The following is a 27525-nucleotide window of genomic DNA, read 5'->3' as shown; positions in this document are numbered from 1 at the left end:
AAAAATAAAAATAAAATCACCTCGTATCGGGGCTCCTGGGTGGCTCAGTCAGTTAAGCGTCTGACTTCAGCTCAGGTCATGATCTCACGGTTCGTGGGTCTGAGCCCGCGTAGGGCTCCGTGCTGATACCTTAGAGCCTGGAGCCTGCTTCGGATCCCGTGTCTTCCTGTTTCTCTGCCCCCTCCCTGCTCGTGCTCTGTCTCTCTCTCTAGGATAAAGAAAGACTAAAAAAATTTTAAATTCCTTTGTATCTCAAATGGAGAATTCTAGTTTGTTTGGCACTATCGTTTCTCAGGTTCTGGTAAAGTGTCCATGGGGAGTTTTTATCAAACTAGAAAAACTAGTCTACATTGATTCATGGAAAATGTATACATATGCATATGTTAAGAGAGAATATAAACATGAGAAGGCAGATGGGAAAATATGTCCTTCTGCTTTCCGTGGCGGCCAAATAAACACTTTGGGATGGCACAGATTTGATACCCTAAGAGCTCCTCCACAAACCAGCAAGATTGTGCCTCATGTGAAAAGTCAGAATGGTCTGTCCGTGAAGACAAAACACTACACAGAGTCCAGACCTGGAGATCTGGTGTCGAAATTAGCCTCAAAAATCTTATGTCATTTTTCAGATAATAGTAAAAAAAAATGTAGTTAAAAAAACCTACTATTAATAGTCAGCATGAGATCCAACATTTGCTTTTAGCTCTGTGATATCCTCTTGTTTGTGATATAAATGTTGTTCCTCGCCTCCTCCTTGCAGTCAAAGGCTAATTTTTCAGGAACATTGAGCATCATCCTAAACGAAGCCTTTAGTATCTGTCCACCTGTCCATCTGTTCAGCCAGCCAGCCAGCAGACAGCTGTTGATTTCCTTTCATGGTCCCCATGCCGTGCTGAGCCCAGACGTAGACACAGCGCTGTGGTCTTTGCTCTGAAGGAAATCTCGGTTTGTACGGCATATACCAAGGAGGCGATGGGTGTCGCTCCTGTGTTCATGCAACTTTGAACGTCACCGATAAAGATTGTTTTAAAATAAATTTTAGCTAAATGCGTTTATACACATATAGCTAGAAATGAAGAAATGGTGTGCTGAGAATATAAGAGAAATGAGGGGTGCCAGTGGGGTGGGGGGGGCTCAGTTGGTTAAGCGTCCGACTTCCAGTCAGGTCATGATCTCGAGGTTTGTGAGTTCGAGCCCCACGTCGGCTCTGTGCTGACAGCTCGGAGCCTGGAGCCTGCTTCGGATTCTGTGTCTCCCTCGCGCTCTGCCCCTCCCCCGCTCACACTCCCTCTCTCAAAAATAAATATTAAAAAAATTTTTTTAAGAGGTGATTAGTTCAGTCATTGAACATTTAACGTGTAGTTGATGAGTGCTTACTCTGCACTAGCCCCTCTTCTGGGTTCAAAACTGAGGTAGATCGTAGGTCACCAGATGCTTTGTTGTTTCTGTTCGTGGCCTTCCGGTCCGGTCTCTAACTCGGACAGAGGAAAGTCGCGCTGTTAGGAAGGAGCGACAGCGAATGAGAAGCCTCAGAGGGCCCCGCTTCCCTGAGTTCTAAAGCGAGTGACGGTTTCCACAGAGTTCCTGGAACACTCACTCTTCACCTGCTGCACATTCCTGTCTTTTCTGTGGGTCCCTGGGCGTGTCTGACCAAGAGGTTTGTCATAACCAAGCCGTGGGACAGGGGCAGGGTTAGAAGAAGGTCTGCACAGAATAAAAGAGAAGCAGCGAAGGGGTTGGTGCCCTTGGTTTTTAAGACCAGATCCGCACATTACGCTTCAAAGGAAGGGTAGAAACTTCTGTCCATCTGACCTTGTCCCTTAGGACATGAAACATTCGACTTCAAAGGGAGAGTCATATCGTTAACTCCTGAGCTTAAAATGAAATGCTGCCTTTTCCTTTTCCTGATGGATGAGTGAAATTATAATAAGGTCTTAATATGAGGTTGAATCAGCAGGAATTCAGCTATTTGTGGTCAAACAGCAGTGGAACCGTAGGTCTTCGTCTACCATAAACGTGCAGGCCTCTGACGAAAGGTGGCAGGTGGGTGCAATTTATTTGGCGTGTGAAACGTTTGGGTATGAGAAGGGTGTAGTACCGGACTCAAGCCTGTAATTAAAGGACAAGACGCGACGAGGTGTGCGTTGTGCCAGAGCATCTGCATCCCGGCGGGCATGTTGCTGTTCAGCAGACACCATGACAGCTCAGGAAGCTGAGCATTGCACGCATCCCGATGTCTCTTTCTACACTTCCGAGAGGTCTGATTTTTATGACTCTGTTTATGTGAGGACTCAGTTATGAGCTGATAACGTGAACGAACTTAGAAATCCCTTGGCTCAAATCAAATGCCTTTATGGAAGTAGGCCTGCATTCAAGGCAAAACGAAAGCGTATCCAGCTGGAATCTAAACAAAATTAAACTTCGCTCTGCCTTACAAAGGCTACCGAACTAGTTACGGCAGATCACCGAGAAGAAGCTTCAGACGGGGCACCTTAAATTGTGTGCTTCTGACCTCGAGACTTCCACCTTGAGAAAGGCTTACATAATCCATCGCATAAGAGCCAGATTAAAACAGCAGGCCGTACTCCGTTACGAAAGATACCATCGCCTCCCAGCGGCTTTATGTGAGAAAGATTACCAGTGGCCCATTAAGATGCCAGCATACCACAAAAATTGACATAGACCCTCCCCTTTTCTTAATAAGACAGAGTATCCAGAACTGTATGGGTTATAATTGAACTCTGAAAGACCTAACCCTTTGACTCAAACTTTAGTCACTCAAAGTTTATCGCAATGGATTTTGACCCATAGATGGTCCTTGACAATTTGCCTTCAATTTCCATACCCCTTGCACAGAAACGGGATGCGAAAGGTAGCCTGAGTTTTCTGTGTCCCCCACGTCCCCCTGAGGGTACCTGTTGACTGCACAGTGTGCAGTCACTCTCCCATCTGGGGCGAGGCCACAGTTGAGCCTTTGGGCCTCAGTCCAGCTGCCCTTCATGTTGTCATGGTGAAGTTAGGAAGGATCCAGGTCCAGTGACTGTAACAGACCCCAGACAGCAGCCTCGTGAACGCACCCACCCGGTGCTGGCGGTGGCCACGTGGAGTCCGAAACCACGCTCCCGGCTTGCAGCTCCCCCTCGCCGGAGGCTCACCTTCACAGATGGCCCGACGTGACAGACCTCAGGAGCAAGGGGCACATCTGTTTCCTTTAAGAACGTGACTCACAAGGTGCTCACTTTACTTCCAAGCATAGCCATTTTGAAAAATGGGGAGAGTGGATACGGAGGGTAGTTGTTTCTCTCTGCCATGATATCCTCACGTTCAAAATCAGTTGGAACGCCTCAGCGTACTTTCCTTTTTTTTTCCCATTTGCCATTTTCCATCTATTTGTGCTCTTCCTTTTTTTAAGTGCTCCTAAAACATCGAAGCATAGCTGACAATGTCACGTTAGCACACCCTCTTTTGTAACAGCTCCTTTGCCCAATCCAGGCAAACTATTTGTCGGAAAGTGTCGGACACGCCCAGAGAATAACCAGCACTGGGACCTCATCATAAGCCCCTGTGGAGTAGACACGAGACTTAGACGATGTTCGAGAATTTGTCACACACTGTGATCAGGGAACCGTCTGTGTTCTCAATGTTTGTTCTTAATCAGGTAGAATTTGCTTATCTAGTTTATAGGTTTGTGGTAAGGATTACAGTTTATACTTTATTTTCCAGGGAATTAAAAGATTTGTTAATGACTATCTTAGTTTAAAAAAAAAAAACCAGGCTTCTAGGCTTTACTGTGATGATCATTTCACAATATATACAAATAGCAAATCATTATGTTGTGTACCTAAAACTTCTGTAGTATATCAATCATGCCTTTGTTAAAAAATTACGAATGGGGGCGCCTGGGTGGCGCAGTCAGTTAAGCGTCCGACTTCAGCCAGGTCACGATCTCGCGGTCCGTGAGTTCGAGCCCCGCGTCGGGCTCTGGGCTGATGGCTCAGAGCCTGGAGCCTGTTTCCGATTCTGTGTCTCCCTCTCTCTCTGACCCTCCCCCGTTCATGCTCTGTCTCTCTCTGTCCCAAAAATAAATAAACGTTGAAAAAAAAATAAATAAATAAATAAATAAAAGAAAAAAAAATTACGAATGAAAGTATAACATATCCATCTGTCAGTCATGAATAAGGCTTAGTTTTTTGGTTACATCTTTAAAAAATACGTGGGCTGCAGTTTTTTTTTTTCCTCAAAAAGTTTTAATGTTCAACTAAAGCATACATTAGAAGACAGTGGATGTCATGTTTAAGTCATACATCCGTCTTTTGAGGACAGTTTTTAGAATTCTAGCTTTTGTCGTCGTGATGTCACCGTGAGTATGGCCTGGTAAGTTTATGCGTTGGCACTTGGATACCCTTCCTACTACTGACCAGTCAGGAGGTAGGTGTTTTAGCCTTTAGATCCCAAGAAAGAACAGTATTGGCAGGAAGAGAATTTTCCAGTGGGAGAGCACTCTTCCATGAAAACTCACATGGCCTTTCTTATAAGAGCTACACGATTGTCCTCAAAAAGCACGGAGGCACTCAGAGCCAGACCCATGGTTCCCTCTGGCGTGGACGACCAGGCATCCGCAGGCCACGACGGGTGTGAAAGCCCAGCCCCCTCCGCGATCCTCACTTCTCCCGCCGAGCTCGGGCTGCCGGCTTTCCATGTCTGTCACAGAGCTGAGCCCCAGCAGTGACGAACTTGTACAAAACGCTTCAGCGTGTCAGGTTTGCTTTCCTCAAGGCTCCTCCCCTCGGCTTGCAGACGACCGCCTTCTGGCCGTGTCCTCACATGGTCTTTCCTCTGAGCCCACCCTGGTGTCTCTCCCTTCTTAGAAGGACTCTAGTCCCCCTGCTTTAGCCCCATTTTAGCTTAGCCACCCTTTTAAAAGAAAGGCTCTATCTCCAAATACAGTCACATTCTGCGGCATCGGGGTGGGGGCTTCGACATATGAATTTTGGGGCGGGGCGGGGCGCCCTTCAGTCCGTAACAGTGTATAAAATGTGGAAAAATGTTAATATGGTGAGCGACGTGGCCCTCGAGGGTTAAATTTAAATCCAGACATTTGCGGATTTCCTCCTGTGCTCCCATTGTGTTCTGGTGCGTGATACCTGGAGATACAAAGATGTAATTATTTCCTTTGCTGTTTCCGTGTTGGCAGGCCTGGCAGCTTCGATTCAGCCACCTCGTGGGCTACGGTGCCAAGTATTACTCTTACCTCATGTCCAGGGCGGTAGCTTCCATGGTCTGGAAGGAGTGTTTTCGACGAGACCCTTTTAACAGGTAACGAGGGGGAGGAATTCTTCTCCGACACCAGTAATCTGCCACCCCCCCTGCGTCTGAAGCCAGGCCGGGAACCTCAGCCGCTTGCCCCGCAGTGCAGGCCACTGCCAGGCCCTTCCGACCGGCTGCCCGAGACGGGGCCGGGCCCCGAGCCTCCACCTCGCCCTGCAGCACTCACGGCTGTCACACACCGGCGATGGTGTGGCACCCTCCTGTCACGCCCGCAGGGACCTCTGCGTGAGGGCTCTTTGTGCCTCCTAAGTGGGCCTAGACTGCTGTGTTCCCGTGCGTCCCCTGTGGGTTTGCGTGGCTGTTCCGGCCTGTCTTGTTGTCTGTTCCCCACTGCTCTGTGCTTCCTGTTACTTGAGACGGCCTTCCTTATTTTCAGCACAAGCTTCCGAGGAGTCAGTCACACGGGACACCTGATTTCCTCTTTGTTGCCCAACGAAGGGCTCGCTACTCTCAGTCATTTGGGAGCAGCACCATTGGAAGCGTTGATTCTCGATGCCAGGGTCCACTTTGCTCCGGAAGGTTCCCCCTTTGCCCGACTTTGGAACGCTTTCTTCCCGTGGAAGACGGTGGCAGTCTGAAGAAGGGGACCCGCTCCCCTGACGGCTCCTCCACAGCTCCCCTTCATGGGGGCCGCTGACCACCACTTAGTATCGGTAGCTGCAGAACCCCTGCCCCACATCGCTTCCCGCGGCCTGCCTCCTGGGTGCCCTCTCGAGTAGCCTTGCTCAGCATTTCCACCATCGGGATGGGCAGTGGTTCAGACGGGAGAATCCGCAGCTGACTCAGCGGAAGGCTCACGAACATGACTGTGGGCTGAGTCTCGGGCCTCAGGCTAGCCGGTGACCGTGGGAGCCTGTAGTGATTCAGTGAGGGAATCCGGGTAGGTGGATTTCAGGTAGGGACGTACGGTGCCCAACCCCTTCCCCGCCGTGGAGACAGGCCATGCGAGGTGGCGGCGGGCTGGAAGAGGACGGAGAGCGGGGTCTGGGCTGGGCAGCCCCGCATCCCCAGGATCAGAAGCACAGGAGTATCCTGTCGTGCCCCCAGTGGGCCTCCACAGGATGCTTCTCGACCGCAACCTTGGGGAAGTTGAGTTCTGGTCTCAGAGTCCTTGGAAGGTGCTTCCTTGAAAGCAAACCACTAATGATGATCTGGTCTCATACTCGTTTAAAACATCTTGTCTCCTCACCACACAGACGCGTCTCCAAATACCTGTCAGGCAGCCGTGGATGATGACTGGTGTCTTCACCGCTTTCATGTGGTTGGAGATGAATGGCACCTTGGGTTTTCGGAGTGCCCTAAAATTTCCGTACGGCGCGTTAGTTTGCATTCACGGTTGTCCTGGCAGAGCACGTACTTCTTACGAGAGGACACTGAGGCTCGGAGAGGGCAGGTGGTTTGTCCGAGGCCTCACAGTTCAGACTGGAGTGAGCTGATAAAACAGGTCTGCTGATTCCTAGCCCCCTCCCCCTCCCCGTCTCCTGCCAACTCCAGCTTTTCATGCAGCTCGATGCGGGTTGGGATTTTCTTAGCATCTAATAATCACATTCAGTTCCAAAGTCTTTGGAACTTGAGTCTGATGTCATAGAATGTTGAAATGTTTTGCAGCTTCGTAGCCACATGTTCTTTTGTCTCCTGCCCTTTGCATGCTGCAGACATTCGGTCTGCTTTTCGGATTTTGTTATTTTCAGAAGACCGAAAGCCAAAATTGACTATAATAAATCATTTCGGGGAATTACGATTCTTCACTGGAGATTTCTATAAACAGGCAAAATATTACCTTGTTTAAAGGAACTGCACTTTACTAGAAGACCACATACTATTAAGTACATATATTTCTTGCATTTATATCTTGTTTATGTGTGCATTCTTGCCTAGACATGTAGTTTGCCACACTTTTATAGACATGTAAAAGTAAGCTAGTAAAAATACTCATAGGGCTAGAAAATTTCTTACCTATGTCAAAAGATCCTTTTTGATCCCACTCCTGAAAAAATCACCAGACTGGATGCCTCACCAGAAAGCCAGGGGCCAGGAGGAGGTACACCCCTCCCCCAGGCCAGAGGTCAGGCAGGGCCTCTCAGCCACCCTGTCCCCTCCCTGGGTGGGCCCAGCCTTCTGTCCATGTTTCCTAATTCAGGACACGCTTTGCCTTAGCACCCACTTCGTGTTTGACATCAACCTATGTTGGATACTGTGACACTATCAGAAATTCTGATTAGAAACACGTTTGCAAAATTGCCCGTATGCAAAGATGCTCCAGAAATAGTGCAATGAAAACATCATGATTTATGTAACTTATGTCATCATGGGTGTCAGTCATCTGGCATTAAAGGAATTGCTTTTTCCATAATACACAAAAGTAGCTCTAAAGAGCCTTGTGTCCGGGTGCCATTAAGTTGGAGAATTTCTATCTATAAAAGTTCTCCAAAATCTGCCTGCACGTATCATCACAGACGGTGTTCCCTGCAGAATCCAGCAGACAAAGAGCATCGGAAGATACAGACGGGCCGTTCCGAACTTTGCCCTTTCCACCTGTATACTCAAGAGTCAGTTTCCTGTTCCATTAGCTGTTACCCTAAGCCAAGGTCTCCGGGTGTAATTAACCCTCTCCTGCCAGCTTTTTCTCCTTCGCTTTTATTTCACAGTCTTATTTTTTCTCTCTCTGTTTCATCTCAGCATAAATAATTCCAAAACCTCAAAGATAATCCCAAAGACGATGGAGAATAGGATAGCTTCCACTTAGTATATGATCCATAAACGAAATAATCCTTTCTTTGAAGAGAGATTGCTTGCTGTGAAACAAAGCTAAAAATACACTTCTTTTACAGTAAATATTTCACACCTAGTTTGACTTTATTAGAGTAATTCAAAAATTGGAAGTCGATGTTTAGAAGCAGGAAAATCGAGGGCTGAGCTATCTCATGGTGGCGGCTTTTCTGTCAGCGTGGCTTCATTTGGAGAAACTAAGACACGGGTGACCGGGGGCTGGGCAGGCTGCCCGTGTCAGTGCCTGTAACGGTCTCTTCTTCTCCCCCCACCAGGACGGCAGGGGAGCGCTATCGCAGGGAGATGCTGGCACACGGCGGGGGCAAGGAACCGATGCTCATGGTGCAAGGTAAAACAAAACGAGGATTGGTAACTCTGCTGTGCGACCTTCTTTCTTTCAAGGTTTTGTGGGTTGTATATATTTTAAATTATAATATAATTTAACATTGCCATACAACGTTCTATTAGTTTCAGGTGCACAGCACGGTGATCGGGCAGGTCTGTACATTACGCCAGGGTCACCAGCATATTGTTGCTGCCGTGGGTCACCGAACACTGTTATTACAGTATCATTGACTGTACTCCCTATGCTGTACTTTCCATCTCTGTGACTTATTTATTTGATAACTGGCAGTTGGTACCTCAGTCCCCTTCATTGATTTCGCCCATCCCCTCACCACCCTCCCGTTTTATGGGTTAGGTTTTAATATTAGCTCTTGGAGTTATGTTTTTGCACCATCTATAGTGAAAGCTGTTTCATATTTCCTTCATACATTTTTTTTTTTTGCCTTTAGAGGTGATGCGTCAGCTGTGTCCTTTGTTCTGAGCATGTATCTAGTTCATTGTATCCCAAACAAATTAATTTTTAGTTACTGTGATGTATTTAGATGCCAGGATAAATTTTCAGGTTTTAACTTTTAAAATGTAGGAAATTTATAAATTTGTCATAAATTATCAAAAAAATTGGTTTTAATAGGTCCCAGTGTATTTCTTTAGCTTAAAGAAGTCCTGTAAGCTTTCTCTGAAAGCTTAGCCATGCCTTTGCTAGAAATTCCAAGGCATTTTTTTTACCCATTGAAAAATTAGAACCTAAGTAAATCTCTTTGAGGTACTACAGTGCTTGTTGTCTTATGTTATTTGGGAGGTTCGTTTTTTCATTTAAGTATTTGCACTGAAAATTTAATTGTAAATGGAAGTGACCATCATGGTTTTTCATAAAATGTTCTCACAAATATTTTAAGGAACATGCGAATGTTATTGGATCTCAATGTATTGACAATTTTACTTGCAGCTGATCTCCCTAACTAGCTGATAAAAATTGCTTTTAGGAAATACCATCCAGTATTGGAGAAATATGGTCGCAGTGGGTCTGACGTCAAGGTTTCCTTGCCTAGATCTGTTCGGTCTAACACCTGTTGCGGGTGTTCGCGGAGCCCCAGGTCCTTCCCTTTAGCTGTGTGTTCAGCGGGTACTTGCTGAGCGCTCACTCTGCCCGGGGCACCGCTGTGGTTGTGTGTTGTGTTGCCCTGTGCGGAGGGCAGGAGCGGAAGAGGCGAAGACGACCATCGGGTCCTTGTGCGGCTCGCGCTCCTTCAGCTCTGCCGGGAGGGGGCGCTCTCGTGGGCGCAATCCGCCCAATGCCGCCGCGTGTTCAGAAAACAAATCTGCCCGCCTGCAAAGCCTGCAGTTTCATGGGGCCCCGCCGAACCAGAGATGACAAAAGTCCGCCACAGCCCCGCCTTGCTCTTCCGTCAGTGCACTGCCCTCGGAGCCGTCCTGCGGTGCGGAGGGCACGCTCATGGCGCCTCAGTTCCCACTTGAGCCTTACTGGCCCTTCGTGAACTGTGCCACATCCAGGGAATGGTTTAAAATGGTTTGCATGCGTTGGTTGATGCAATCTTCTAGCAACCCTAGGAGGTGGGAATGATCGTTATTCCCATTTGACCGAGGCTGAAACAGGTCAGTCCTTGGTCCATGTTAGAGGCAGTGAGTAGAACAGTCAGGATTTGAACCTGTGACTTCTGGCTGCAGAGACCGAGGCCGTCGGCAGTCTGCGCTGTTTCACGTGTTTGCGGAACACGACACTGGGGTGAGGGTCTCCTACGGACCCACGTGAAAGGCAGATTACTTGGCTCATGATAGTGAGCCACCAAGAGGTTAAATTGTGTGCTTGTAGCTGGTAGCTTGTGGTCCTGCACGAAAAGCCCACTGTGCTCCAAGAAGATATGCTGCAGGATGGCTTTCTCCCGTGGATTTTCTGTTCTGTATACTCTCCCAGTAGCTGTGCTCAGCTTCTCCTTTTTGAGACCAAGGTCTAAATGGTGTCTGCACATAAATATTAGCTTCCATAGGATTCCATCCAAGGGGGAAAAAAAGTAAATCCTTTTCTGTGTTTGTCTTTTGGCTGGTGTGTTGGTCTACCCTGCCTCCAGGAATGTTGTAAGAAACCTCTCTAAATATTCTGCTCTTTATATGAAACGTCATTGTGTTAAGAAACCTAATATTTTCCACACTGGAATTCGCACACTTGGGAGAGAAAAACAAGATTGTGGTTCAAACCAGGGATGAGAAAGTGTTCGGATTCCAGTTAACACCAACAATAGAATGGTTCTGCTTTTAAACCTCAATATTTTTCTTAATGTGGTTCTGTCTGATCTCATTAATTCACATGGTTTGTTACATGTCAAAGATGAATGGGGGACGTGCGGAGAAGTTACGCCTGTCGTCGCTTTATAGGGTTGGATTTGTAAGACAAGACCAGCAGTGGCTTCTCATTTTCTTGTATGCAGCCAGCCTGTACCCCAAAACAGAATGTCTTAGGGGATGGCTCATAGCCGAACACTAGGGTACCCCTAGGAGTAGCGATTGGTGAAATTGTTAAGAGTTGCGATATAAAAGCTTAAATGGTCTGGGAGGCATTATTCCTGTTTGGAAGTGTAATTTTTACCAGGTGTTTATTAAATATGTTATTTAACTACTTATTAGGTCAACGTAAAGAGTTATATTCAGTAGCAAAAGATGAGGAGAACACCTCCCTTCAAATTACGTTCCTCCCTGGCCAAATGACAACTTTGTTAACCTCCTTACTTTAAGACTTCTATGGCGGACGAACTTCAGGCCATTCCTTCGAGTCAGAATACCTCTGCCTTGTACTGAGGCTCTCCAAATGATACCTAGTCACAGAAATCAAATACGTCAAGCTTTTGACCTTTGAATAATAAAAACCACACAGGTGAGCTGTGTTTAGAATGAGTCGTCATCGGCTCTGAATCCCTTGACCTTTTCTGGGCCCACTGACGGATGAGCCTCCTTGTGGCCAGAGCCCGGCCTGAAGGAAGTCCCAGAGAACACCGCATTCCTCTTTCTTGTCTCCCACTGGTCGCCCCCCATTCATCAGCTAAAGGGTGCTGCCACGCAGCCCTGTCCCGGTGCTGACTCTAGCCCGAGGGAGTGGCTGTCGCCCGATAGAGTCAGGGACTCTATCCCTGACTGAGGGAGCCCCGCGGGGAAATAAATCCCAAGTCGTACAACCGTGGCAACAGGAGCCTTTGGTAGAGTCCGAGCCCATAGTTGTTTCCTCTCAACACTCCAAACACCATTTGAAAACAACTTGATGGTTAAATAGTAGTTAAAACGGCATGTCCCCCCTCGGGGAAGAAAAGAGGTCACATGGTAACCACAGCCTACTGTAGTAGGATGTGCCCTTGCTGGCTCTGGCTTCCAGGAGAAAATCACTTCCCCTCCCTCGGTATGTCCTTACCTGCCTTTAAACACATCCATGGCACATGCAAAGATACAGGTTATAAGCACAGCATTCGTTTACTTAACGACCCCCCCCCCCCGCCCCCCGCCACTCAACCGTTTGGCAACACCTGATGGAAACCAAATTTCTTAATTGCCAAGAATTCCGGGCTGAGCTTGAACTCTTTGTATTCAGTTGCCGGTGGTGAGTTTTTCTCCCCTTCTTGCCATACGCTACCCCCACCCGCCGGTGTTTTTTTGGTTTATGTTAAGTACCCCATTTCTGAGTAATAAGAGCACGTCAAGGTTTTCCCGGAAAGAAACGATGATAACGTGATATTTTCATTCATTTTCTTATTTTTCAAAGCCTAGACTAGAATGCTTCGAAGGGTGCCGTGGGTTCAGTGTCTGTCACAACCGTTTCAGAAAATGTACGGGTTGCTAGAACGCAAACATGCAGGAAGGCTTGTGAGTAGCAAGGGAGCGCCGTTTTGTACCCACTGGGCAGCACGATCGTGTCGTACCACACCAGACACGAGGGTGGAATGATTCGGCCCCGCGGGATAGAAGTTGCGTGATTTCAGCAGTCTGAATGACGGAGGGAGTCCTCACGCGTAGCTTCCTCTGCACGCCGTCTCTCTGTGTTTTATGTCCTCTACGAGCTTGGGTGAATGGCCCCTGTTAAGTTTTTAGGTTCAGATTTATCATTCCGATGATCAGGAAAAACAACAACAGCAGCAACTAACATTTGCAGAAACTGCTACGTGCCGATACCTTCCGCTGTGCTGCCCGATTTAGTCCCCAAAGCGTAGGTCAGATGGTCCCCATTTTTACAGATAATGAAACCGTCAAGAGTTCATTCTCTCTCTGTGCCGCCTCTCCTCCCGACTCCCGCGTCTTCCTCGGTTGACCTCTAAATTCTGACTTGAGATCGAGCTGGTCCTTAGAACATGGGAGATGTAAGTGGAGTGAGCCCTGAGGCCTGCACGATCCCCAGGAGTCTGCGGTTTGTTGTTTCTAACCTCACATCCTAACTGTTCCCCTTGACATCGGAGAGGCCTGCCTGCCATCCAGCCATCAGCAATAAGATTTCCCTTCATCTGTTTTTGTAGGAGCTCCTTTAGACTTTTGTGGTAAAGCTATCAACTTAGTTTATAATCATTCTGAGTCATGGTGGTTCCGAGAGAAAGGTCCCCGCTGCAGCCCAGTGAGCTCGATGCCCAGTAAGTGTCGTGTTTCTGCCTCTGGTTAGAGCACTCCCTGTGCTCTACCCTTCAACCTTTGCACCAAGAATTTTGCGGGGGGAAGGAAAGGTTAAAGTCCAAGACTTTCGCATTCCAGGAGGCTGTTGGGAACACTCGACCACTTTACTTCTGTGCTTGTTGCCAGAGGAGAAACTCTTAGCTTCATTTTTATGTCTCTGTGGTCAAAAGCCGTCATGCCAGTAGAGACACAAAGTATTAACCTGGCAGAGTTTTTAAAAGGACCAAACATCAGAGAAGACTGAAAGAATTACTAGGTAAATGAGTCTACTCTCAGTGGCACTCCCTTCAGTTTGTGTAGCCAAACTGACTCCTGGAACCAAAGTCTAGGAGCCCACAGGGTCTCACTTGAAGCTGATGAAAATCATAATACCTTACGTTTCTGCCGAGCGTTATGGTTTTCCAGGCACATTCATTTTTGCCATAATTATCCTGTGTCATCTATTCTAACTTATTACATATCATTTTTGTCCAAGAAAAAAACCCAGAGAATTGTGGTCTCTATTCCAAAAGGTCATCCCTGTGCCCCGAGGAGATTCATGCAAACCATCTATGGTGATGACTCCTCTTTTCTTTAAAAACCATCTTGGTCCTAGTAGCTGTGCACACAGCCGGCTTTCAGATCTCGGTTTCACGCCAACTCATAGCAAGGCTCCTTGGAGAGACGGTTGATTCCAGGGCTGAGTGTAAAGCACGAGCCAGAAGCTCCAGGAAATAAGAAAGTGCCCAGAAACACACCCAAGGAGGGGTGTGTATGTCAAAGGGAGGCGAACTGAAAAGAGGTCCCAGTGGCCAAAGTTGTGACAATTTGAGCAACCGAGTAAATAAGGCAGTTACTAGAACATGACAGAAAGTATAGAAGTTCTGCCTTTGAGTTCGCAGTGATGTAAATGATTGAATAAATAAACGGGGAGAATAAACAAACCTCCCGTGCAGAAGCATTTCAACAATGTATACAGATAGATGCTCCGCTCTCCAGGAAACGGATCGTAAGTTACGTGTGAATGTGCAGGGTGGTTTCCTTCCAAGGGAATGCAGTATGGAAAGGGGCGGGAGAAATTACAGGAACTTTCTAGAGGAGAAGCTGAGAAACACTCCCCCGGTCGGGTGTTCCAGGTCAGCATCGACAGCGAAGCCATGTTGATAGGATGTGCCCTTGATATGATGTTCGAGAAAGGCTCTTCACCTCTGTGGGCTTCCTTCCCAAACCCGTCACCCAAACTGAGGGACAGAGTACAAAATACCCAAACGGCCCACCTCAAAAGTGTCAAGGTCAGGGAATTGAAGAGACTTTCAAGGTGTGCAGGGGAAGCTAAGCAGGGGTGACGGGCTACGTGCGGTGTGGCGTCCTGGATGGGACCTTGGGGCAGAACAAGGACATTAGGTAGAAACGAAGGGAATGTGAGTAAATGCCGACTTTAGTTAACAGCCGTGAAGGAATATCGGTTCACTAGTTGTGACGCCCGTGCCCAACCAAGGGAAGACGGTAACAGTGGAGGAGACGCACCGACCGACTGGGGCAGGTGTGTGGGAACTCTCTATCTTCACAATTCTTCAGTAAATGTAAAACTATCCTAAAATTACCAGTACACGAACAAGCCTCTTTGGTAAGCTTTCTGGTAATGACGCTGCTGCTCGCGGTGTCCCCTCCCTGCTCCCCAACTCCATTTGCTGTATTTTTCTGCTCTCCTGCCACTGTCACCTTGGGGGGAGGTGCGGGGGGAGCCCATGGGGACCATTGGAGGAGGGGCTGCTTGGCACAGCGTGCGGTCAGGGGAAATGGGCATCACGCGGGCATTGTAGATGCTGTGAAGGACTTCTGGCATTTACTCTGAGGACCAGAGAAAGCACCGACAGTGTTTGCAAGGCAGGTAGTGACCAGATCAGGTTTCCGGTTTCCGGTATCCGCCGCCTGCTGACGAGGGGCCGCCTGGTTCGAAGAGGCCCCTTGTTGGCAGTAATCCTGGTGAGAGTCGAGGGCGACCAGCCTGGGAGAGTAGGCAGTCGGGATGAGAAGAGGTTTTCTGATTTAAGACCATTTATGAAGTAAGAGCCGCTGGCCGTGGAATCGATTCTGTGTGGAAGTGAGGAAGTGGGCGGGATGCCAGAGATGATTCCCAAGTTCCCAACTTTGGCCGCAGGAGAGGTGGCCGTGCCCTTGAGAGCGCAGGGGACCCACTGATGAGAGCGGTGGGGCCGTGGCTGACTGCAGTGTAAGGCATCGGGAAGCCTACGGGATGGCGCCTGGGGGGCCCGGTCAGTTAAGCGTCCGGCTCTTGGAATCAATCGGCTCTGGTCGTGACCTCGCGGTTTCGTGGGTTCGAGCCCCACGTCGGGCTCTGCGGTGACAGCCAGAGCCTGCTTGGGATTCTGCCTCTCTCCCTCTCTCTCCGCCCCTATCCCACTTGCGCTGTCTCTCTGTCTCTCCCAAAACACATCCATAAACTTTAAAGAAAGGTAACGAGAGAAACACAGGCCCGACAAGCAGCCCCGCTGCCCTGGAGCAGCTCAGCGCACGTGTGGAATTCGGCACTAGAAGCTCCCCAGTCCAGGGGATTCAATTCCAGGATTACCGCAGGGACCCGGTGTCCAGACGCCCCTCTTGCTTAGCAGGAGGCTTTCCCGTTGGCTGTTTGTGCGAAACGAGCATGACGGCCGCCGGGAGCAGTAAGCGCTGTCTGTCGGCCGAAGTAGAGCTGACACGCAAAAGCCAGGAGGCTACAGAGGCCGTCACTGTTTGACGCTCGCTTGACTGCTTTCCCCTGTTGTCCAAACGCATCCCCGCTGACTTCGAGAGGGGAGGCATTTTGCATCGTTTTGTGGAACTAAAAACCAGTTGTGGTTCCTACTTGCAGTTCTGATCGTGCCGTCTGGTGAATCCCTGAACGTCGTCGTGCCTGGCACAAAGCTGGCAGGCCGAACGCTGTGGGAGAATGAACGGATGTACGGGCACTCTGGATGCTGACTCCTGAGTTGTTGTCGCCGTCGTCGTTGTTGTCGCCGTCGTCGTTGTTGTAAATATGCCTCTTTGCTTTCTGTGTTTCTAATTAAGTGGGATTTTCAAGGGAGAGATTCACACGTGCCAGGTGCTGCCTGACTTAGCTGACGTCTGTGTCCCCTGGGCGTGTAGGGGCTCAGGGTGAAGAAATGCCAGGACGTGCTCGCAAGACGTGCGCTGTGGCCGACGAGTGCCCGCCCCAGAGTGTGTTTTCCATTTGTGGCTTGTAAGGAAAGCCCTCAGATATATGAAATATTGAAAGGTAAGACGATTTAAAACAACCGGCATGCCAGGTAAACCAGATGAATTTGCATGGGTTGCTCAGATGTTTAAAAATACAGATCTTTATTTCCCTCTTGCTGTCAGGAAGGCCTTCCCTGTCTCTCGGTACCTCCTTTCTGTGCTTTGTTGTGTCTTTTTTTTTTTTTTCCCCATAGCACGTATTTACTCCCTGACATAACGTGTAATGTATTATTTCATTTCTCGGTTTGTCGTCTGCGCTCTCGCATCAACTCTAAGCCCCGTCAGAGGAGAGGGACTGATGTTTGCACCTGCCATGTCTCCAGTGCCTGCAACAGGCACTCGGGAAGGATACGTTAAATGAGCAAATACATAAATTTTGAAATATGCTGAAAAGGTGAACTATTCCTTGTGCCATAAAAAAGTGGGGACTGTTAGAAAGGGGACAGGGTTTTATTCGCCTTGTCTGCGAAGTTTTATATCACAGAGATATTTCTAAGGGTTTTATGGGCCCAAATATTTTTGCGAAAGCTCTTTTCTAACATAAAAGAGAAAGACGGGCAGTGAAAGTTTCATCCCCTGCTTGCTCAGCGTCTCCCTCTCTGATTTCGTGTCACCGTGTCTGCCCAGCTGTCCGGATATCAGGTTTGCTTTGTCAGTCCTGCCACTCTTTCTAGCTTCCACCTGCCCCACCGGCCGTACCCACACCGGGACCCTAGCTTCACTGGCCTCAATCCTTTTTTGATCAAAGAGCCTTCGTCGGGAGGGAGAAGGGAGCCACGGCTCCTAAGAGACCTCCATCCATTTGGCTACTCGTCATATCTGTGTTCTTCGTAGAGCCTTTCCGCTATGCACTACGTATATTTATTATACCACATAACCGGTGTTCTACAAGGTTAGAAGAAAATAGATCCTACCTTGTGCTTTATAATTCCCATAATGCACGACCAAGTCAGTCTGGTGAATTAGTAGTGATTTAAGAAACAGGCATTAAAGTGGAATGTGTTTCCACTACCGTGGGAGGTCAGAGATAAATTCCGCAACTTGATTTACGGCAGAAAGTAGTGGGCTTTGTTATACGAGGTGAGTCAACTCTTGGGGCTTCATTAAAGTAGGGCCAACTCGAAGTAAAACTCTCCCTGGGAACAGGGGGTCCCAGAGGCCTTGGCCTTCACCACCACCTCCCTCCGACGTCTCTCCCTCCTGACAGCCACCTTGTGTGTGTTGGCACCCAGGTCCCTTTGCTTTTAGCCACACAACCCCCGTAGCGTAAGACTGAGGAGCTGTCCCAGTACAGTCTTTCGTGAAAATGTATTATTTTAATATCCTTAGGGTAGTGACCAGTAAGCAATCGGACAGAATGAAAGAAAGTGTTGTTCGTTGTTGATGATGTTACTTCACTCAAGCTCAGTGAATATTTACTGAATATTGCTAAGCAGGCACTTGAGGGACACAGAAATAAACCAGTAAGCTAACTGCAGACCCGGGAGCATCCTGTCAGATTTACAGGAAGGCACCCTCTGGGAGGTGGAGCTGTAGACAGGAGCCCACGCTGGGGCTGTGCAGCCTGCACTGGGACACAAGGCTGGGGGCCTGCAGGGTTCCTGGGCTTCTGCCACTCCCGCCCCCCACCCTCCCGCCGGCCGGCTACCTGCATACCGGGCACCGACCGGCCAGCCAGGTGAGGTGGCCCGGGAGGGGATATGCTGAAGGTGTAAACACAAGTAGGTGTGACACGATGCTGACCCTCAGCTCTCTCCACACCTGTCGTGTTAATGGGCAGCACGTCTGGGGATCCGCAGCCTGATTTCACCAGATGCTCTCATGCAAAATATACTGAGTCTATTCCTGGAGCATTTTATAACGATCAGAGGCACCCACCCTTGGAATAGCCACTCGGATGCTCTTTGCGTGTAAAAATACAAGGTCAGCGTTCCAGTGAAACAGTTAAACAAAAGAGAAGATATGTAGGTGTTGTAGATGGAATGCCTTCACGGAAAGAGTGGGGTTTTTTTTTCTTTTTTTTTACTTTCTAAATAAATTGACTTTGGAGCACCAGGAATAAGTCATTCCTGTGGGTTACAGTGTTTTGTTAACGTATCAGGCAGATAACTGCATACTATCATACTAGAAACTGATGAGCATTTTGTATAACTTTTACAGTGTAGGGTAATAGAAACCACATGACATATTGATCTCTTTACACCAATAAAAAGAAGTCAGCCTTTACCAGGAAATGACAGATCTTTTCTTCTGCAAAACTTAACCCAGAAGTATCTCCTATCCTTGGATTTTTCCCCCCTATTTGTCAGTGTTCCAATGACTGAATTCAGCAACATAATTTTTTGCTAGCAAAGAGGATGAAAAGCCTCTGGGGAAGTAACTTTTAAATAGAATTTTAACTTTTTTCAGGATGTTAACTTTTAACCTATCAGTGTATACTCTGTGTGTGTGTGTGTGCGTGCGCGCATACATACACATACATACAGTAAAACCTTGGTTGGTGAGCATAATTCATTCCAGAAACATGTTTGTAATCCAAAGCACTTGTATATCAAAGTGAATTTGTCCATAAAAAATAATGGAAAGTCAGATGATCCGTTCCACAACCCAGAGATACTCATGTTGATTATAATATTGTAATGATTAGAATACAGTAATATAATACAAGATGATTACAATACTGTAATATAATACAAAATAATAAAGAAAATACAAAATGTAAAGAAAAATAAGTTAACCCGCACTTAGGTTTGAAAACCTTCATGGTTGGTACGAGGGAGACAAGAGACAGGAGGGTCTCTTGTCGTGTGGGACGACTTTCACTATCACTAATGGAATCAACGCTATCTGTTGGCCCAATGGAATCTTCCCCTGCATGGGGGCCATTGTATATGCCCAACAGATGTTGACTACAGTGCAGTATTCATAAACTCTTGTCATACACTGTATATAATGTAACTGGCAATAAGGCAGCAGAGGAAAGGGTCTATATCTGCAGGCGCTTGACCTAGAATGAAGCAAATCATTCCTAAGCTTTCTCTTGTCTGGAAAAGCAAAGGACTGTTTATAGGTGCTTTGAAGTGACAATAGACTAGTGCCAGTGGTGGGCGCCTTCCAAGCGTTCTGAAAAATCGCTGATTTCTGCCAAACACCGACGCCTGAGACCTACATCCGAGCGTGGGAGGTGATCACCCACAATCCCACAGCGAGAGAGAGAGAGAGGAACCGTTGGCTCAGCTGTGATCACGTGTTGTTCGGAGTCATATGTTACTTGTATTGCAAGACATCGCTCGTGTATCAAGTTAGAATTTATTAGAAATGTTTGCTTGTCTGGTAGAACACTCGCAGAACAAGTTACCCGCAATCCATGGTTTTACTTGCAAATATATCTGCGGCACTTTTCATTTCAATACACTTCCTTGCTTCTACCTACGGGGCGAGTGAGCATTGATAATCCGACAGCTGGATAGAAGGGATGGATAGAGAATCCCTTTAGACAAAAGACCACGGCCCTGCGTGTTCACTGGCGTTCAGGGTGTAGGGCACCTCTTCTTAAACCCTGGGCATCCCAAGTTCCTACTCAATGATTTCAGATAGTCGGCACGCAGGAAGGCGATTTGTTTTGCAGAAGCACGAGGGACAGTGACATAATGAAAGCGAGTTAGGTGCGGACACAGCGTCTGTAATCCGCATAGCATCAACTTGATGTGTGGTGTTAGGCGCGCTTCGCATACGCGGACATAAAGCCTCGAGCCTGAGGAACTAAGTCAGCGTCGCAAAGCTATTAAATGGCATTGTCAGGATTTGACCCGGGCCGCTGTGTCTTCAAAGCCTTTGGGGGGCCCCTTGCCGGCTCATAACACTCCACCCCCGTGCCCTCGAACGTATAGATCTTGATACGCATTTTGTGGCCTCTTACTTTCGGCGAGTCGCGTTCACGTAACCTCTCCTTGCTGTGTAAATGTGACGGAGCCCCCCGCCATTTGTGCCGCCGTCTGAGACAGCGCCTCTGGAGGTTGGCTTCACTTGAGATGTGAACGTCTTTTTGTTCCCAAGTAAATGACTTGTGGTAGACTCCTTCCAGGAAGTACACCAGCAATTCCACTTTTAGATGCTATCAACCGCACTACCTTCTAAAAAGAATGTAGATACTACTCTTCCAGCTCTTTTTAATTGCTTAATGGAAACGTTATAAAGGCTTCTTTAAAGATAGTCATTATGGATGGTGTTCGTAACATGCGGTTACAAACGTGCGCTGTCGGCAGCGGGCTAAAGACGGGCTAGCAAAGCAGGTGTCGTTGCCCCAAAGCTCTTGATCTAGATTCTTAGCGTGACACCCGGAGGCTTCAAGCCTCAAGGGCTGAGCAAGTTAGGAGCCCTCGGTTAACCTCAGGCGGGACCGATATCGGGGTGCGCTGCTGCGTTTCCAGCTAGCAAGAATACCGATAAAAGGTAAATAATGATAGCAGTGGCACAGATTTAGAGCAGGTTTTAGGGGGGCAGTTGAAACTGGCATTTGCTAACCAACTCTTGTTTGAAATGCTGCCAGCGAGCGCAGAGACAGGAAGATGTTTCTTGGCTTAATTGGCTCGTTTCCTGCAAGATCGTTTTACAAGATACCTTCCAGTGTTTACTTGAGTGTTTTCGACTATCTCTAAGAGAAACTTTTTCCTTTTGCTGGTTATGGAACACTACTAATGACGAAACTTAGATCAAGGAACGATCAAGCCAAAACCTAATCTTCTCTTTTACTTACTGGTTTATGTTGACATTAAAGTTTTTTTGTTTTTTTTGTTTTGTTTTGTTTTTTTAAATATGGAATGATCCCTTTTCATCCCAGAGTTCACATCGCAAATATTTGAATAAGATAATCGAGTTCTTTTTCTACCTCATCATACAAGGTAGGGAATGTCAAGTAACACATGTCTCACTTTCAGTCTTTTTCCGTACACAACTAAAGGCATGTTCAGTTTGAATAAGCTGTAGGGTCAGGAGGACACCTAAACTCCACTTATGTTTTCCCTTCAAGCAGTTTAAGAAAACAGAGCTTTAAAAAATTCTTGAAATCTTAAATCACACCCTCAAAATAATCGGAATTCCAGTGGCTCAGTCGGTTGAGCGTCCGACTTCGGCTCAGGTCATGATCTCACAGCTCGTGGGTTCGAGCCCCGCGTCGGGCTCTGTGCCGACAGCTCGGAGCCTGGAGCCTGCTTCGGATTCTGTGTCTCCCTCTCTCTCTCTGCCCCTCCCCCTCTCATTCCCTCTCTCTCTGAAAAATAAATAAACCTTAAAAAAATTTTAAAAGAGCTTTAAAAAAATCCTTGAAGTCTTAAATCACACCCTCAAAATAATTGGAATTCTAGCACCCCGTTCCCCTGGGTCTTCCTTCTGATGCACATGCTTTTTCACGTTAGGATAGGAATGTCGTTAAAAGGCTGCAGGAGCCTCACATGCTGATTTTCCTGAGATAAGTAGTGCTTTATGTTGGACATTAACCAGTTCAGACTAATTCCTCCTGCTTTTACACTGTTGGAGTTGAGTGGACTGGAGGGAGTAGCAGTGGCAGCAACCACAGGAATGAGAGCGATAGCCGTAACTATACCCGTAACTACTTGCTAGAAACATCGGTGGGGAGATTTTGACGTGCCGGGTGCTGTGCTGAGCACGCTGTCCTGTGTCTCCCCCCGCCCCCGCTTCACGCACTGAGCAGTCCTGTGGTGCTCCCCAAGTTTACTGCCCAAGGTCACAGCGTAGCACCTGGTGGAGGTGCGACTCCGGTTCGGGCGCCCGGACGGGTCTCGGAAGGACTGGTAGTCTCTTCCACTGATTTTTTCAGGTCCTACCAGGAAGCTTCGGCTTGAGAAGTGGTTGTGTGCCTCTTCCACTGTGTTTTCCCGTTCGTTCTTTTGTAATGTTGGGCACAAATACACTGATGCTCAAGGAAGGTACCGTTGAGGTCTCGGAGTGAGATCCCCACCCCCCACCCCCCCACCCAGGGACAGTGGCGAAAGGTGACGTGTGCTAACCAGAGTCGGTGAGATATCAACTGGCTTGCGCATAGCCAAATAAGATTTGTCGGGTGAGAACGCCCAGCAGGTTTTGGCGCTTCACCACACACTCATTGGCAGCAACCCTGTCTCCTTGCACAGCGTAACAGGGATAAAGGAGGGAAGCATGTCCTGGAAGCAGACTTAGAATTTAGTGGCTCCAGGATTATGACATAGTTGCAGTAATAGAGGTAAATGGCAAGCCTGGAATGGGAGCCAAGGAAACAGAATCCCTAATCTCTGGCTTGTTTGGCTGTTTACTCAACGTGGCCTCTGAAATAGCTGAGAGCTTTTTGGAAGAAAGAGCTGGAAGAGAAGAGAGCACCTGCGTTCTCAAGGCTAAGACCTCCCTTTTGTAAACGCACTGATTTTTGAAGAGGGTGTGTGTACGTTTAATATGTGGGTGTGTTTGTTTAAGGAAGACGTGGAGCTTCAAAAGGCAAAATGTTTTGTGACCCAGAAGCGTAATTGCAAATGGAATTATTCCATCTGACGATAAAGTGAAAAGAAACCAGTTTGTAAACACACCGCGTATGTGGGGCTCCGGGTGGATCGGCGTCTGTCCAGCAGGAAGCTCAGACCCTCTGCACCCGTCCAGTCAGCAGCCGCGTAGACAGAACCTCCCGTTTGACCAGAGACAGATATTAACCGAGCCGGGGAGGTGGGGGGGGGGGGGTGGGTGGGGAAGCATCGGGTTTTCTCAGTTCAAAGGAAGAAAGGAATTTCACTTTCTGGCTGATGTTCTGATGTTCCCAGGAACTGATCGGAGATAGTGGGAATCCACCTTTAGAGAAAGGTGTGGGTAACCACAGCCTTGTAGCAGAGAAAAACTTCAAAGTGCACAAGGTGAGCAGTGCGGTTGCCCTAGGCTTGGGAGAGCCAGATCTGGAATTAGAGTTCTGATCTCATACAATTCACTTCAGGCTTTTCAAACTGCCAGGCCAGCCTTTGTACTGTAATTCTTCATCAGACGGAGCTGCGTTTGGTACATGTGATGATTTCAGCACACACGAAAGACAGCCATTTACTGTTATGATGCTTTTTTTAGAACGGACGGTGGTGTTGGGAATACACAGACCGGCCTTTTCCCTCGTTCTCAGATCTGGAGGGCTCAGCTGCCTGTCGGCACGTCCTGCTTATTGTTGTGTTTGCCAGCAGAGCCCCGAGGTGGCAGGGCCACCTGACCATCCGGGGGAATCAAAGGCTCTATCTTAGTACGTTGGGCCCTCTTCCTCACTGTTTTTTAAATTAGGGTAAAGTATATACAATATAAAATTTACCGTTTTAGCCATTTTTAAATATGCATTTCAGTGGGCATTCACAATGTCCTATATTCCCGATCCTGTAACCATCACCCCTGTCCATTTCCAGAACTTTCCCATCATCCCGGTGATCTCTTCTTAACCAACTGAACCACCCAGGCACCCCTACCGGTGATCTCTTCTTGGCAAACCTTTTCTCACAGCTCCTAATAAGGGTTTTCATTGCATCTTTTGTTTCCCTCTTTTTAGTTTTCTTCATTTAGCCGAGAAACAGTTATCTCCTAAAAAGCAGATATGGCAAAAAGTAGAAAAAAGTAGACCAAGTTGGGTAACTCGCTTGGGACTGTGAGTTTGATGAGCTTATCCTAAATTCTTAATCACAGACCAATGTTTTGGAATTCACCTTGTGCAAATAAATAAGTAAGTAAGCAACCTCATTCTTCAGTTCACTGAACTGGGAAGTAGGTCTTTATAAACCTTTGGATCTGGTTGTTATTGTTACCAATTACGGAGCATTTTCTGTCGGAAACGCGCTATCTTATTTAATTCTTGCAACAGTCTAGCAAAGAAGGTGACATTCTGTCAGGTTTATGATTTTCAAACATTATATTCCACTCTAACATTTTACCTTTACTTCCGATTGCTCTGAGCAGAAACGAGGTATGGAAAGTTAAGGGACTGGTCTAAGGTCCCTTACCCAGTTGGTTAATTCAGGTGGTCGCTCACCAAACCCTTACTTTAACCATCAGGATATAGTACCTTGTTTAGAGGCTTCGGAAGTTTTGTTTAGAAAAGGAAGAATTTATCTTTCCTCTCTGTCTCCCCTGGGCATCCCTGCAAAGGAGAACCTTGGTATAGTCAGAAGAGGAGAATTACACTGAAATGTTAAGTTATGGAACGCTATGCCAAGACAGATAATGGTCCATTCAGCCTAAAATCCTCACCTGCACCTGCACATTGCCCTCGAGGTTGTTTATCAGACCACATGGTAGTTACCTGGCTGGTTTTTACAGAGTGGGCTGTGTTCCCAGGAGGGGTTCCCCAGCACATTCCCTTTTGGGGACCTACGGCTTGTCTTGGTCCACCAGCCTGACCCCTAAATAAATGGTACCTGTAGGCCCTAACTGTAAACTTGACTGATACAATTTAAGCCAAATACCAGTGTCTGAAAGGTCAGAATATGATTGCCTTTTAGCTTTGATTTTCAAAGAACTGAGGAGTTCTTTTTCCCTGGCTATCTTGGGCTCTGAACCCGTGGCCAGTCCGATAAGTGTCGGGCTTACCTCCACCTGGCCCCCGAATATGGACCACCCAGGCCTCATCTCTCCTGGCCAGCCTCGGACAACAGCCAATCCTCGAACTTTCGTTGCACCTTTGAAACCCACAAACGTAAAGGCGATTTTTTCCCTTGATTGTACAGGGAGAGAACCCGCTTCAGGAGGACCCAAACACTCCTGAGACAATCCTACCTGCTTCTTAGACCCCCTTTACGCCTCCCAGCACACCTGGCCAGGACTGTGAGACAGTGGGACGCTTGTCTCTCCTCCTTGGCCAGGAAGACTCTCCTTTCCTCCCCGGTGAACTTGGAGAGAGGAAATCCGACATAAAGCTTGCTGTGTATCCCTCAGACTTTCTGAATCTGAGGAAAGACAGACTTATTTAAATGTGCAAAAAAAACCAAAACCAAAAACAAAAACCAAACAACCCTGCCTCTAGTCCAAGCCCTGGGTCTGGAAAGTTGGTCCTTAATCAAACAAAAATAGCAGTGTCCCCCAGGCGTCCCTAAATTCCTTTTAATAACTTGTGAACTGATCTTCTTATCAAGTAGGAATCTTCTTGAAAAAATAGAACCCACTCTGGCTTACCAAAGCAGAATTTTTTTGGAATACTGTGCAGGTGGCCACAGAATCAAAGGGGGAAGTCACAGCAGAACTCAGAAGGTGCAGTTTCCGGGGTCTCGGGAGAAGGAACGACATGGTCCCAGGGGGCTTTCGCCACGATGAGCCCGTGACTCAATCACTCCCGCCTTTGCGCCGACTCTGTCTGTACCTTATATACACGTTTGTTCTACGTTCACTATTACGTATCTCCGTGGTTTTCTCCCCAGATAATGAACTTGTCAAGAACAGCAATCGTGTCCCACTCGTATCCGTGTGCCTAGTGTCTCTAGCACACAGGTACTCGGAGCATTTAATTTTTGGTAAATGTTTGCACAGACTTTCCGTCTTGAGTAGGACGCCTGCTCCCTGCCGTGGGGCGTGGAACATCCAGGCCGGGGTGTCCTTTCCGAACCCCTTCAAGGAGGGAGCTTGTCAAGTCTATGGGGAGTCGACCTCACCAACATCCAGCTCTCCCCTCCACCATCCCCCCCCCTCCCCGAGTCACCCTAGGAGGACCCCATTTTCACAGAATTCACGACATTCCGGCCAACCCCGAACTCCTGTATGGACCTCCCTGTCTTTTCCCTGGAGAAGGCGCCCCTGCTGGGCCCTCTGGGCTCCTGTCCGCGGAGGACAGTTCTCAAGGACAGAACCGATTGCGGTTCTCAAGCTCCGAACGGTCGGAATCGCTACGCGAAGGGAGCCTCTGAGGTTTGTTCCGAGCCGTCCTCACCAGAGAGTCAGTCACCGAGAACCGCCAAGCGCTGTCTCCCAGGGAGCTGCTAGGGATCAGAGTACACTCCGCTTCGTTTCCTAAAACAAGAACCCTGCCTCCCGCCTCCGAAGCTCGCCGCCCGTCTGGGACCCCTCCCAGCCAGGCCAGTCCGGCGCACCCCCCTCCCACCGCGCCACGGCTCCCCTCGGCTTCCTTCCCGCCTCCTCCGCCCCCAGATTTTCAGACTGTTTTCACGCCAGGTCCACTGGATCTTTCAGGGGCCTGTCCAGCCAGCTGTGTCCTCTCTCTTGAGGCCTGGCAGTCATAACTTTGAACGGCGTCCCAAGCCAATCCTGCTTTCGTTTCCTATTTCACTTGAGAAACAAATATTGTTTTCTAGGTTAGCTGAATAGACCAGGAATACGTCTCCCTTGCCCCGTCCTGTGCGAGTTAGAGTTGCCAACGGAGAGAAACCCGATCGCATTTTCCACTTTCCTCAGCTTCCACATGTCCATCTGGGCCGCGGCGCTCACGCTTCATCGGAATCACTGCCTGCCAAGCTCCCTCCCGCTTCCCGATTCAGTAGGTCTGGGGTTGAGACCAAACACTTGTATTTCTAGCAGGTTCCCGGGTAATACCCGTGATGTTTGTCTGAGAACTACGCCGTTTTATATTCCTATAAAACAGATTCTTAGTCATTTTTATACATAGTGTATATACTATACCTTCCTAATAAGTAACTGTGTGATCTTTTTGCCTGCCTTCAGTTGACTTTAGGCACTCAGATACACAGTGAGAGAGTGAATAAGCGAATGACTGAAAGAAAAAAACTTCACAAAGATTTTTTTTTTTTTTTTAGTGTTTATTTCTGAGAGAGACAGAGCACGAGCGGGGAAGAGGCAGAGAGAGAGGGAGACACAGAATCTGAAACAGGCTCCACGCTCTGAGCCGTCAGCACAGAGCCCGACGCGGGGCTCGAACTCAAGAACCGCGAGATCATGACCTGAGCTGAAGTCGGACGCCCAGCTGACTGAGCCACCCAACCGCCCCTACAAAGATCTTATTTATAGTTACTTCAGTCACCCTGCTTTGCGTTCACTAAACTTTGGTCATACTCAGCCACAGCTTTATTTGGGCACCCTTGGTTGGTGTTAAGCAAGATGTGAAATAGACCCAAAGAGGAGGCGTTAACTCTTCCCTTCCAAGGTTCAGAATAATTCTAGGGGTGCCTGGATGGCTCAGTCATTTAAGCATCTGGCTCTTTATTTTGCCTCAGGGCA

General features: G+C 48.0%; 1 protein-coding gene across 4 annotated transcripts in view; it reads left to right on the top strand.

The window, feature by feature from the left end:
• Nucleotides 1-27525, top strand: part of LOC102960672 (mitochondrial intermediate peptidase) — a 162892-nt gene that overhangs the window by 128534 nt on the left and 6833 nt on the right. Inside the window, exons 17-19 of one of the 4 annotated variants that reach the window (XR_006216036.1) lie at nucleotides 5195-5316; nucleotides 8373-8446; nucleotides 26646-26827. The exons of 1 other annotated variant lie outside the window; for it this stretch is intronic. Coding sequence is in view for 1 of the 3 variants with exons in the window: in XM_042982470.1 (XP_042838404.1) it covers nucleotides 5195-5316; nucleotides 8373-8446 (196 nt within the window). In the remaining 2 variants the exon portion in view is untranslated. Of the gene's footprint in view, nucleotides 1-5194; nucleotides 5317-8372; nucleotides 8447-26645; nucleotides 26828-27525 lie in introns of those variants that run through there. 2 more of the 4 variants (XM_042982470.1, XR_006216046.1) reach the window with 2 other exon arrangements.

The sequence above is a fragment of the Panthera tigris genome, chromosome A1 (genome assembly GCF_018350195.1).
Source record: "Panthera tigris isolate Pti1 chromosome A1, P.tigris_Pti1_mat1.1, whole genome shotgun sequence".
Lineage (NCBI taxonomy): Eukaryota > Metazoa > Chordata > Mammalia > Carnivora > Felidae > Panthera > Panthera tigris.
Note: the sequence above shows the minus strand (reverse complement) of the source record. Positions and strands in the feature narration are given on the sequence as shown.